General features: G+C 37.2%; 1 protein-coding gene across 1 annotated transcript; it reads right to left on the minus strand.

Moving 5' to 3' along the window:
* Positions 1–3381: 3381 nt before the first annotated feature.
* Positions 3382–4245, minus strand: LOC143264515 (uncharacterized). The gene has a single exon (XM_076531990.1). The coding sequence runs from the start codon at positions 4243–4245 to the stop codon at positions 3382–3384; it is 864 nt and encodes a 287-aa protein (XP_076388105.1).
* Between the last annotated feature and the right edge of the window lie 7726 nt (positions 4246–11971).

Genomic DNA, 11971 nt, shown 5'->3' on the forward strand with positions numbered 1-11971 from the left:
AATCAATAAAATCAATATTAATTGAATCTTAAAAAGAAATGTGGGGACTGAGGTTCGCGAAGGAGAACCTGGTGTAGGAAATGACGTACGACGACTTTTTTCGCTATTTGCAAGGATTGTACTTTTTATTAAGACGCGCACGTGCTGACTCTTTTTCTTTCGTACAAGAAGTGGAAGAACGACGTTCTTCTTTTTCGCGCCGCGTTCCTTATAAACTAGTCTTACCAACTACTATTTACAACTTAACCTAAGAAATAAAAAGTAACTAAAAATAGGAACTGTCCAGAGGGCGCATGTGACGCTGTCGGTACAGTCGCCACATCACTCCCCTCCGAGTGCGTTAACGCGCGAATGTAACTCTTTTTTTTACATAAGTCTTTGGTACGCTATTTCTTTCAGTCTCGGTAGTTTCACAAAACGCAGGTTTTAATCTATTGACCGATACATTGATTTCGCTTCCTTTATAATCAATTTTAAATATTCGATCGGTAACCCTCTGCACTACTCTAAATGGACCTTCGTAAGGCGGTTCTAAAGGTTTTCGAACTGCGTCTACTCGCAAAAATACGTGCGAACATGTATATAAATTTTTATGAGTAAATGTCTTTTGAGTGCTATGGTGCGATATTGGACTTGGTTTAATTTGTCTGATATGTTGTCTAAATTTCTCTAAAAATATTTGCGGATTTGTAGTTTCGTCTTGAGCCATGAAAAACTCTCCCGGCAATTTTATGGGAGTGCCGTATACCATTTCCGCCGCAGATGCTCCAATATCGTTTTTAAAACTAGTTCGGAGACCCAGTAGGACCGTGGGAAGTATCTCGACCCAATTTCGTGTCTCGTGACACATTATCGCTGCCTTAAGTGACCTATGCCACCTCTCAATCATACCGTTTGATTGGGGATGGTACGCGGTGGTCCTTGTCTTATTACATCCGATCAGTTTGGCCAGGGACTGGAACAGCTGGGACTCGAATTGCGTCCCCTGATCGGACGTAATGGTGGCTGGGGCTCCGAATCTTGTTATCCACGCCGAGTACAAAGCCGTTGCTACTTTATCGGCTGAACAGTCGGTAATTGGCACTGCTTCTGGCCATCTGGTAAATCTATCTATAATCGTAAGGCAATATTTATAGTTATTAATTACAGGTAAAGGTCCGACTAGATCTACGTGGATATGTTCAAAGCGACCCTTTGGTATCTCTATCTTCTCGGGTGCCAGCCTGTTGTGACGATGGATCTTACTTATTTGGCAAGGCACGCATGTACGGGACCACTCGGTTACGTCTCTGTTCATTAAAGGCCACATAAAACTTCTAGAGATTAATTTTTTGGTGGCTCGCCCACTCGGGTGCGACAAATTATGAACATTATCAAAAATTTTTCTTCTAAGTACTTTTGGCACGTAAGGTCTGATATTATTTTTTATCACGTCTCCATACAAACATCTATCTGAACCTTCTACAAGTATTTTCTGAAGATTCCATTTGTTGGAGTTCGCGGATATTATATCTTTTAGTTCGTCGTCTTGCGACTGTGCTAGTATTAATTCTTCCGTCGAGATGACAACTGGTAATTCTATTGTTTGTATTCTAGAAAACGCGTCGGCTACAATATTTTTGTCGCCTTCTACGTACACGATCTTTGTCGTGAATTGGCTTATGAAATCCAATTGTCTTAATTGTCGCGGGCTAGCTTTATCGGCTTTTTGCTGAAATGCATATACCAACGGCTTGTGATCCGTTTGTATATGCATCTCTCTGCCTTCTACAAAGTGTCTAAAAAACTTTATGCTTTTGTAAATGGCCAAAAGTTCTCTGTCATATACACTGTACTTTACTTGTGTCTTATCCAATTTCCTAGAGAAAAAACCGAGTGGCTCCCATTTACCGTCACTAAATTGCTCCAACACTGCCCCTACTGCGACGTCGGATGCGTCTGTGCGCAGCGCCAACGCTGCATTCTCCTTCGGATAATGCAGCAGGGAAGCGTTAGCCAGATGATTCTTTGTCTCCTCGAACGCCTTTTCGGATCCATCGTCCCAACAAACTGGCCTCCTGTCCCTTTTCTTAGCTCCTTTCAGGAGCTTGTGCAGAGGGTCCAGCCATTCCGCGGCGTGAGGAAGGAACCTACGGTAAAATCCGATTACGCCTATGTACCTACGGAGATCCGCTAGCGTCTCCGGCTTCGGATAATTTTTGATCGCTTGGATCCGCTCGTCCAGCGGAGCGATTCCCTTATTACTAACCTTACATCCTAAGTACTCTACACTAGTTTCCGCGAATTTACATTTTGAAATATTTATTACTAAACCGTTTTCCCGGAGCTTGTCGAACAACGCGCGCAGATGTTTCTCGTGTGTCTCTAAATCGGGAGACGCTACGATTATATCGTCGATATAACATTGACAAAAATCAAGACCACGCAATATCGTGTCCATCAGTCTTTGAAAAGTTTGGGCGGCGTTACACAATCCGAACGGCATTACTGTGAACTCGTACAAACCAAATGGGGTGATTACCGCGGTTTTTTCTATGTCCTCAGGTGCTATAGGTACCTGGAAATAAGCTCGCGATAAATCAATTTTTGAAAATACCTTACTTCCGTCGAATCTATGCGCCACATCATGTATATGTGGCAACGGATATTTATTCGGTTTTGTAATGCCATTCAGACGGCGGTAGTCCCCACAAGGTCGCCAACCGCCGGTCTTTTTCGTAACCATGTGCAACGGACTCGCCCATTGACTCGTTGAAGGGCGGCAAATGCCTTCTCTAATCATTTGCTCGAACTCTGCTCGAGCTATTTTCAATTTCTCGGGAGGCAGGCGTCGCGCTCGCTCAGCGAACGGGGGTCCGGACGTGACTATTTCATGACACACCTTATGTTTTATATTTTTGTGTACAGTAGGTTTAGTGATATCTACGTATTCTTTTAACAACGAATTAAATGTATTGCCCCTGTCTACTGTAGATACTGATGGGACATCGGTTCTGCGGAGTGTCATATTTCTGTGTATTTGAGTATTGTTGTCTAATAGTCTTTTATTTCTAAGATCTACCAATAAGTTGAAAAAATGTAAAAAATCTGCCCCTATTATCGGCTTAGAAACATCGGCCATTATAAATCGCCAGGGGAATTCTCGGCGAAGGCCTAAGTTTAGAGATAATAATTTTTCGCCGTATGTATTGATGACTGCCCCGTTTGCCGCGTATAATTTAAACGAGCCTACCTTCCGATTCTTACCTCCTAATGATCGCGGAATTATTGAAACATCTGCGCCCGTGTCGATCAGAAACTCCATCCTGCTCCTGGTGTCTCGGATGCTGAGGCGATATTTCTGCTGCACGTCGCCAACTGCCTCGACTTGGGACGTCGCCTTTAGTTTTTTTCTGGTCCACGTTTGTCCGGACCTGTCCAGCTGCACGGCTTCCTGCATTTCCAGGACTGCTCGGCGAATTTATGGTGGAACCAGCACAACCCGTTCCGTTTCGTGCTGTCGTCCCGGCTGGCGCTCCTCCTTCTGTAGAAATGCTGTTTGCTGCGATTGCGGTTTCTCCTGGTCAGCTCGATCTCCACGCGAGACAATCGCCTCGCGATTGCCGCCAATTCGCCATCTTGGTGTCCGGGCCTGTCGTCCCGCGTTGCGTCCGCCATTGTGTCCCGCTTGGCGTGGGTGAAATCGGCAATGGCCGACACTTCGGCTGCCGAACGCTCCATTGTTTTATCGGCGACTTTCGCCAATCTTTGCAGGTCCGCATCATCGATTATAGACAGGATCTCCTGCACCCTGCCCGGAAGCCGCTGGATCCACAGCGCGTGGAGTGCGCTCTCCCCAACGTTCGCCCCCGCGAGCTGGCTCATCTCCCTTAGGAGCTCGGACGGTCTTCTGTTGCCCAGTTCGAGGCCAGATAGGAGATGTCTTAAGTTAGCTTCGTCCGACCTGGCTAGCCTTTCTATCAATGCGCGTTTTATGTCATTATATGTACTTTTATCCGGCGGGGCCTCTATTACATCTAGTACGATCTTCATCGTGTCCTGATCTAAACTTCGGACTACCGCGGAGCTTTTTACAGCATCGGCTCGCACGCCGTATGCTGCGAACTCTCTTTCTAGCATGATAAACCACAAGCGCGGTTCTTCTTTCCAGAACGCAGGAAGCTTTACGTTCCGAAATTCACTTGCCTGTATCTCATGCCGCATGGCGTCCACCGGAGCGTCGGTTGCACTTCCTTCCGTACTCATTTTTTCTCTCCTTTTATGAAAATTCACCAGTTTCGGCACCAATTATGTGGGGACTGAGGTTCGCGAAGGAGAACCTGGTGTAGGAAATGACGTACGACGACTTTTTTCGCTATTTGCAAGGATTGTACTTTTTATTAAGACGCGCACGTGCTGACTCTTTTTCTTTCGTACAAGAAGTGGAAGAACGACGTTCTTCTTTTTCGCGCCGCGTTCCTTATAAACTAGTCTTACCAACTACTATTTACAACTTAACCTAAGAAATAAAAAGTAACTAAAAATAGGAACTGTCCAGAGGGCGCATGTGACGCTGTCGGTACAGTCGCCACAGAAATAGAAAATGTGGCACCATCTCTTCGGCGAACTAGGTGAACTACACGGTTTTGAAACTGCAAGTTCATTAGTTTCCATAAACAGTCGCTAGATGGTGCCACATGTATCTCTTTTTTTTTTGTGGTCATCAAAGCTGTCGGTCAAGAAGAGTTCTCTTTACATTTGTAAACAAATGATTAATGTTTAAACTTTAAAACTATCATTATTTGATCGTTTTCAATTTTGTCAAAAAAAACAAAATCATTTACTATTTTATTCTGCAATCAAACTTTCATTCAAGAATATTAAAACAAATTAAATTATAAATTAAATTCAAGAGATTAAAATAAAATTAAAAAGTAATTCCAATAACATTAGTTATTTTTGCAAAATTATTAAGTAATTAATTATAATATAGAGGCAATTCCTATATTTTCAGTTCAATTCAAATAATATAGTTGATTTTATAAGCTTAATTAATTATAACATGAATCAATTTACATAGGAGTGCAAGATCAAGTAACTTATAATTATATTGGCTTTACCAAACTATATGTGTTGTCTTGCATATCAAACTAATTTTGGTGTCTCTTCGAAAAATCGTCATCATCTAAATCACGTTAAATTTTGCAAATGAGTTCCTCCTTAGGAAAGATAACATCTGTGAGGTCGGTTTTTAGTGACTTGAAAAAAAATGTTTACCATTTCAATGTTATTTCCTATCTTACTGATGATATTCTGAAAATGATGTCACGTATAATAAACATACTAATAAACATATCAAACATATAATAAATCACGTATAATAGACTGTATGTATGTCGGAAACGGAGCACACCAGTATTGAGGAGCGATGGCGTTCCCAAGAATAACAACAAGATAACAATAAAATTCATTCATGCCGTATTATACGCGATAAGCATTGAAAACGCGACGACAGTCAGTCAGGTTTACCTCTCAAGCGAGCAGGATCAATTCTAACAGAAATTCTGTAACGATTCGAAAATAAGTAAAGAAAGAGAAAAAAAGAGTTGGGACTAATTATGTTGAACCCTTTCACTCACGTAGCAATTAAATTTTGAAAAAAGACCGCCGAATCGGCGGGTATCGTCGGGTTCCAGTTCGCGAAACGATTTCCGATCGTGCCCGAAGTTGTGAAGTCAGTCTAGCGAGCGGTGCCGAATAGAACAAATCGAGTCGCATTGATCTAATAAAGTTTATATTTAATATCTTCAATTATATTTTTAATACCACACTCGTGTTTCCGACATATAGATATATAGGGTGTTCGGCTACAGGTGGGCATCATTTCAAGTGAAGGTAGCTGGGGTGATACTGAATAAATTTTTCCTTTATCAAAATGTTAGTTTTTGAATTGTTAACGAAAAACACTGACCAATCAGAGCGCGAGAATAGCGCTACCGGACGCGGAGAGCAACAGGTTCGAGCTTGATTATCGAGCGTGATTGTAAGCAAGCATATTTTCACCGTGACCGTATTAATTGCTCATAGAAAGCCACTACGTCAAAATTGAATCAAATAACGAATAAAACTATCAAGAATAAGAACGAGTTACGCATTATTTACGGATGGGGGATAAACCAGTTATTTGTTATTAACTTAAACCGAGTGAATTGAATTTGTTCTTGTATGCTTGTACTCGTTATTCGAAAGAAATAAGGAATAAAATATCGAAAATTGTTCTTGTCTTCCGTTATAGAAATACAAAGCAACAGATTCGCACATTTTGAAAGAAAAATAACTTCTCTATTCGTTAGAAAAGATTTTAAATCTAATAATTAACAAATTTATTAACACCTGTCTACTTTAAATGGAGAAAACATGTAGAAATAATTTAAATTAAGAATTTCATAAAAATAAATTTTAATGCAATAATTAATAGATAATTTACAAGATATTCAGTTATAAAAATAATGAATTTTAATAAATATAACAATAATTTTATAAATAAATAATAAAAAAATTATTAATTACAATAGAATATATTGTGATATATTAATTAACAATCATTTTGCAAAATATCTGCGAGAGGAATCAACGAAAAATGATGAATTTGAGTAGTTATAACAATAATTTTATAAATAAATAATTAAAAAATTATTAATAACAATAAAATATATCGTAGTGTACTAATTAACAATCATTTTGCAACACATCTGCAAAAGTAAGTTAAAAAAAATAATAACTTTAAATAATCGCAATAATAAATTTGTTAATAAGCAATCGAAAAATATAAAATTATAACAAAATTAACGTTAGAATAATTATACAACGTCCAATCAGACTGGTAACACGCTATTGGTGGATTACGTGATGTCTAATTGGCTACTGTATACTACCAATCACTCTTACACTTGAAGCGGTCGAATGCCTCAGTTGTATTTTGGAAGTCGAGGAAGTCGGACGAGCCCTGTCAACACTTACCGGTACGAGTCAAGGGTTTACTTAATTCATACTGTGATTGTCCCTATGATACCTAATGTGCTATAACAAGTGTTTAGTGTGCTTTAACAAATATTTTTTAATAAACATGCGAGTGTATTAATAAAATTTATGTTGTGATTCTACAAGTGTCAGTGACTTTAACAGTGTGTTTCCTGCATGCATATACGGATATATTAGTGTACCTAGTGTATTATTACTAGTGTTTAGTGTGCTTTAACTAATATTTTTTATTAATTATGGGGGTGTATTAATAAAATTTATGGTGTGATTCTACAAGTGTCAGTGATTTTACCATTGTGTTTCCTGCATGCATATACGGATATATTAGTGTACCTAGTGTATTATTACTAGTGTTTAGAGTGCATTAATAAATATTTATTATCAATTATGGGGGTGTATTAACAAATTTTATGGTGTGGTTCTACAAGTATCAGTGACTTTACTAGTGTGTTTCCTTAAGTGATTATGCATGTGTATATGGATTTATTAGTGCGTTTTATGGTGCGCTTATTTAAATGTTTTATTAATTTTTTAGTGTTTTAATGTATTTTGTGGAGTGATTATTTAAGTGTTTTAACAAATTGTTACTGGGTATTAGTGCACTTTATGGTTAATTAAATATTTTGGCATATTGTTATTGGTGCTTTAGTGTACTTTATGCAAGTGTTATTTAAATGTTTGTGCATAATGTTACTAGTGCTTTAGTGTACTTTATGCAACTGTTATTTAAATGTTTTAACAAACTGTCACTGGTGTTGTAGTGTACTTAATAAAGCAATTATTTAAATGTTTTTACAAATGATTACTGGTATTTTAGTGTAGTTTATGTAGTGGTTATTTAAATGTTTTAACAAACTCTTACTGGTGTTTAAACTGTAGTTACCTATGTGTTCCATTATACTTTTGCAAACGTTTACCACGGTCTCTAAAGTAATTACCCAAGTGTTTTGACATACATTTTCAAATATTTTACAATATTTCACGCTGTTGCATAAACGTTTGCAAATTTATAACCTACTCCTGCATGCCTTTATCTGTTTGTACAAGTAGTTTTCGAAAAAGCATGTATGTTGTCAAAATGCAAATCAAGAAACACAGTTAACTAATCGTTGTGATTCTTTTATGATTACAGAAGGGCAGCTGCCAAACCGCCACATCCAAACCTGATGAAAGCAGCCAAGCAGCCAATCAACCAAGCAGCCAATCAATCAAACAGCCAACCAATCAAATGCCAATCTAAGATGCAATGTCTACCAGACGTGCTGTCACAGATGCCTTACCAGTAAAACGATCACAGTGGCGCAAGTCAGCGATCGGTGAGTCGCATGCTTTACGATTCCTCCAGTTCCCATCATGTCGTAGGACGAATGGTCCGAAGCGACACGGGAACTGGTTGTATTTTATATTTTTGAGCGAGCATAGTGACCACGACTGTACGATCGTGTAAAATTCGTACAAACTGTTTATTATATTTATTAGATCAGGTCAGGGTTTTCTTGTACATCGCGTTTTAACTTAACTTCTTTACGAATCAAATTAAAATTAGTACATTAAAGTCGGATGACCCTCCGATTTCGTGCTAATTTAATTTTAGAGTCTCTTTCAATTTAATTTTCACTTTCAATTGTATCGTGAACTCTTTTTAAATACACATATGTACAAGAAAGTTTCGCGGAAAACAGATTTTAATATCAAAGTTGATTATGAATGTTTTTGATCATTTAGTAAATTTACTTTGGTATTAAAAATCTGTTGAGAATGAAACAATCGATACTTAGATTTTTGCGAAGTGATCTTCCATTTTCCATTTTGAAAATTTTTTAAAGTTAGATTGTGAATTTTTTAAAGTTGGTTAGTTTAAATTTTTACTGGAAGACACTTTATTAGCATGTTACTAATCATGTTTTTAGCTCAGGATTTTCAGCACACATGAAGAAAACTGGTAGGTCAAAATACATGTGGCCGTGTTCATTTTTATGCTCTATACTCATGCGCGTGCTTAGATGCTACTCGCATGGGTTAGGGCAGGTGGACACGGTTTAGTTTTAAGATGTATTGGCGATCGACAAATTGACAGTGAATTATCGACACAAGTTACACGTGTGTGTGTGGTTAGGTCGTGGACCTTGTGTCGATTGCAAACTATAGATTTATTTTTGAATTTTGCAAAGTTCTATTTGAAAATGCATACAAAATACAAGTCGAGTCATTTGAAAATGCATACAAAATGCAAGTCGAGTCATTTGAAAATGCACATAAAATGCAAGTCGAGTCATTTGAAAATTTTATAAAGTGAATAAGTTAGAAACTTGTATGAGTAGTTAAAATTATTACATGTACATATTGCATTGAATGTTCGAAAGAGTACGAAAATGAAATATGTTCAATGTTCACTGTCGATTGTCGATCGATTTCAGCAAAAAGGTATGAACTTAGAGTGTGAATGTAGTATTGAACTCGGGTGTCGGAGACGTCCCGGGACGTACTCCCTAGGATTAGGCTTATTTGCACCCGGGTGGTATGTGTGAGAACCGTGGAGTGTGTTTTTGTGAGAATGGACTTTGCAATTTTTTAAATATAGCGATAGGCAGGCAGGTAGTTTACTTCTGGTGTGAATGAGTTAGTTTTAAGTAGGTAGGGCCAGAGCAAGCATTCATGTTTCTCTGTCCTCCTCTCTCACACGTGAGATGCTTGCATCTGGGGGGTACACGAAAAATCGAGAAGAGAAAAATATTAAATATAAATTTATTTAATATTCTCTTGAACTCGATTGTTCGTTCAGGCCAGGCCTTTTAGTTTGTAAGTCGCAGTCGGGTTCTAGATCCGACTGCAAAAATGAAGTACACTGTGAAGTGAAGTGCAGTGAAAAAAAATATTCTGCTCGGACATTCTTTTACGAACAGCGCAATCGCAATCGCTGGTCGTATATCTTTTTATTTTGAGTCATTTTTCTTTCTTACCAAACTAACTTATATAAAATTTCGATTTTGTTATCGATCGAAATAAATGGATAGTATTGCAATTTTATTTCTATAAAATTGTCTGCTATCTTTTTATGGAGATTGATAGCAAAATTGAAAATTTATGTAAGTGTGAAAACTAAGAATGTCCGAGTTACCGTAAAATTTCGCGAGTGATTTTTGTGAGGCTATGCCGAAGAGAGAAGAGGCTATATGCCGAAGAGCCCCGGCAAAATTGCCAAAGAAGAGGGGAACTATTAATGGCTGTCCATCTTAGGATGGAGAGTCATTTTGTCACTATGCTCGCTAATTATTTTTTTGCATTTTACATGTGTTTTTTTGAACGATACAAAATGTATCGTTTTGCTCGAATTTTTACGAGCAAAGCCACCCGCGATTTTTATGCCCTCCCGATTAAATTTCGAGATTAAAGATTTTTTCATAACTTCGCGATTAAATTCTGAGATTAGAGATTTTTGTATCCCTTCGCGATTCGAGATTTTTATGCCCGCCCAATTAAATTTCACGATTAGAGATTTTTGTGTCCCTTCGCGATTACATTACGAAATTAGAGATTTTTACATCCCTTCGCGATTCGGGATTTTTATGCCCGCGCAATTAAATTTCGAGATTAGAGATTTTTGTATTTCCTTCGCGATTACAGTACGAAATTAAAGATTTTTGCATCCCTTCGCGATTAAATTTTGAGATTCGAGATTTTTATATCCCTTCGCGATTTTATTTCGAGCTTCGAGATTTGTATACCCCTTCACGATTTTAATTTCCCCGATTTTTATGTGTTAATTATTTTTCTCTGTTTCAGGAATTGATTTTGAATAAATTGTTTTATTGTTGATTGATCTTATTAATTTCGTAATTGTCATTGTGCTTTCTGTTTCTCGATAGGGTTGTTTCACTTCTTCTCGTACAATTTTATAGGGTAATAAAATTTTGTATGTTTCAGATTTTATTTTTTGGTAAGTTAATACTCTCTTTTCTCAAATTTCTGTCTTAATAAATTTTTGTCTGTTTTAGTGTTTCTTCTTTGCTAAGTTCTGTCGTTTCCTCAAATCCGCAATTTTCATTGCGTTTCGTATTTTTTGAAATTCTTGTATGAAATAAAGAAAAATTTTCCTCCTCCTCCCATAATTTTCTGTGTTAATAGAATTTTGTCTGTTTCAGATTTTTATTTTATGTAAGTAATGAAATAATTTATATTTGCCTTATTAAAATTTTATCTGTTTCAGAATTTAATCTTTGGTAAGTCCATTCAATGCATTAGTTTTTTAATTCCGAGCTGTGGGAGGAAGGGTGGGCTCGGGCGCAGGTTTTTCGTCACTTGTCCTGACGAAAAACCTGCGCACATTATAAGTACCTCTTATTCTAATTTGCACTCATCCTTGTCAATTTTTAAACTTACATATTAGACTGTAGTAATAGTTTGTCTCTTTTTCTCAATTTCCTCAAACTTAAAAGAAAGTTCTTCCGACTTTCTTTCCTATCTTCTTGCAATTTTTACAAAGTTTTATATGCGAGTGCAATTTTAGAATAAGAGGTACATGTAGGGCATTTAGAATGTACTACTGTATGTGTGATTTTTATTTTAAGTAAGTAATGTTTCATATGTGTCTAATTATATTTTTATGTTTCAGATTTTTAATTTAAATAAGTAATTCAATTTTTCTTATGTGTCTTAATAATATTTGTCTGTTTCAGGTTTTTATCGAGTCGATTCCAGGTTTATTTTATTTTTATTCTGAAAATGTTAATATGAATTTAAATGTTAGCAGGAATTGTGCATGCCTAAACATTACAATGTTTCTAATCTTGCTTTTGCTTCTCTGTTTCCTCCTTTTATTGTTACACCTATTCATTCTATAGGTAATAGGTCATTGTTGAAGACGTCAATCATCGAGGGATCATCGAGGGATCATCGTGGGATCATCGAGGGATCATCGTGGGATCATCGAGGGATGCGTGCGTTAGTTTTA

Source organism: Megachile rotundata, chromosome 5 (assembly GCF_050947335.1).
Source record: "Megachile rotundata isolate GNS110a chromosome 5, iyMegRotu1, whole genome shotgun sequence".
In the NCBI taxonomy this organism is placed as follows: Eukaryota; Metazoa; Arthropoda; class Insecta; order Hymenoptera; family Megachilidae; genus Megachile; species Megachile rotundata.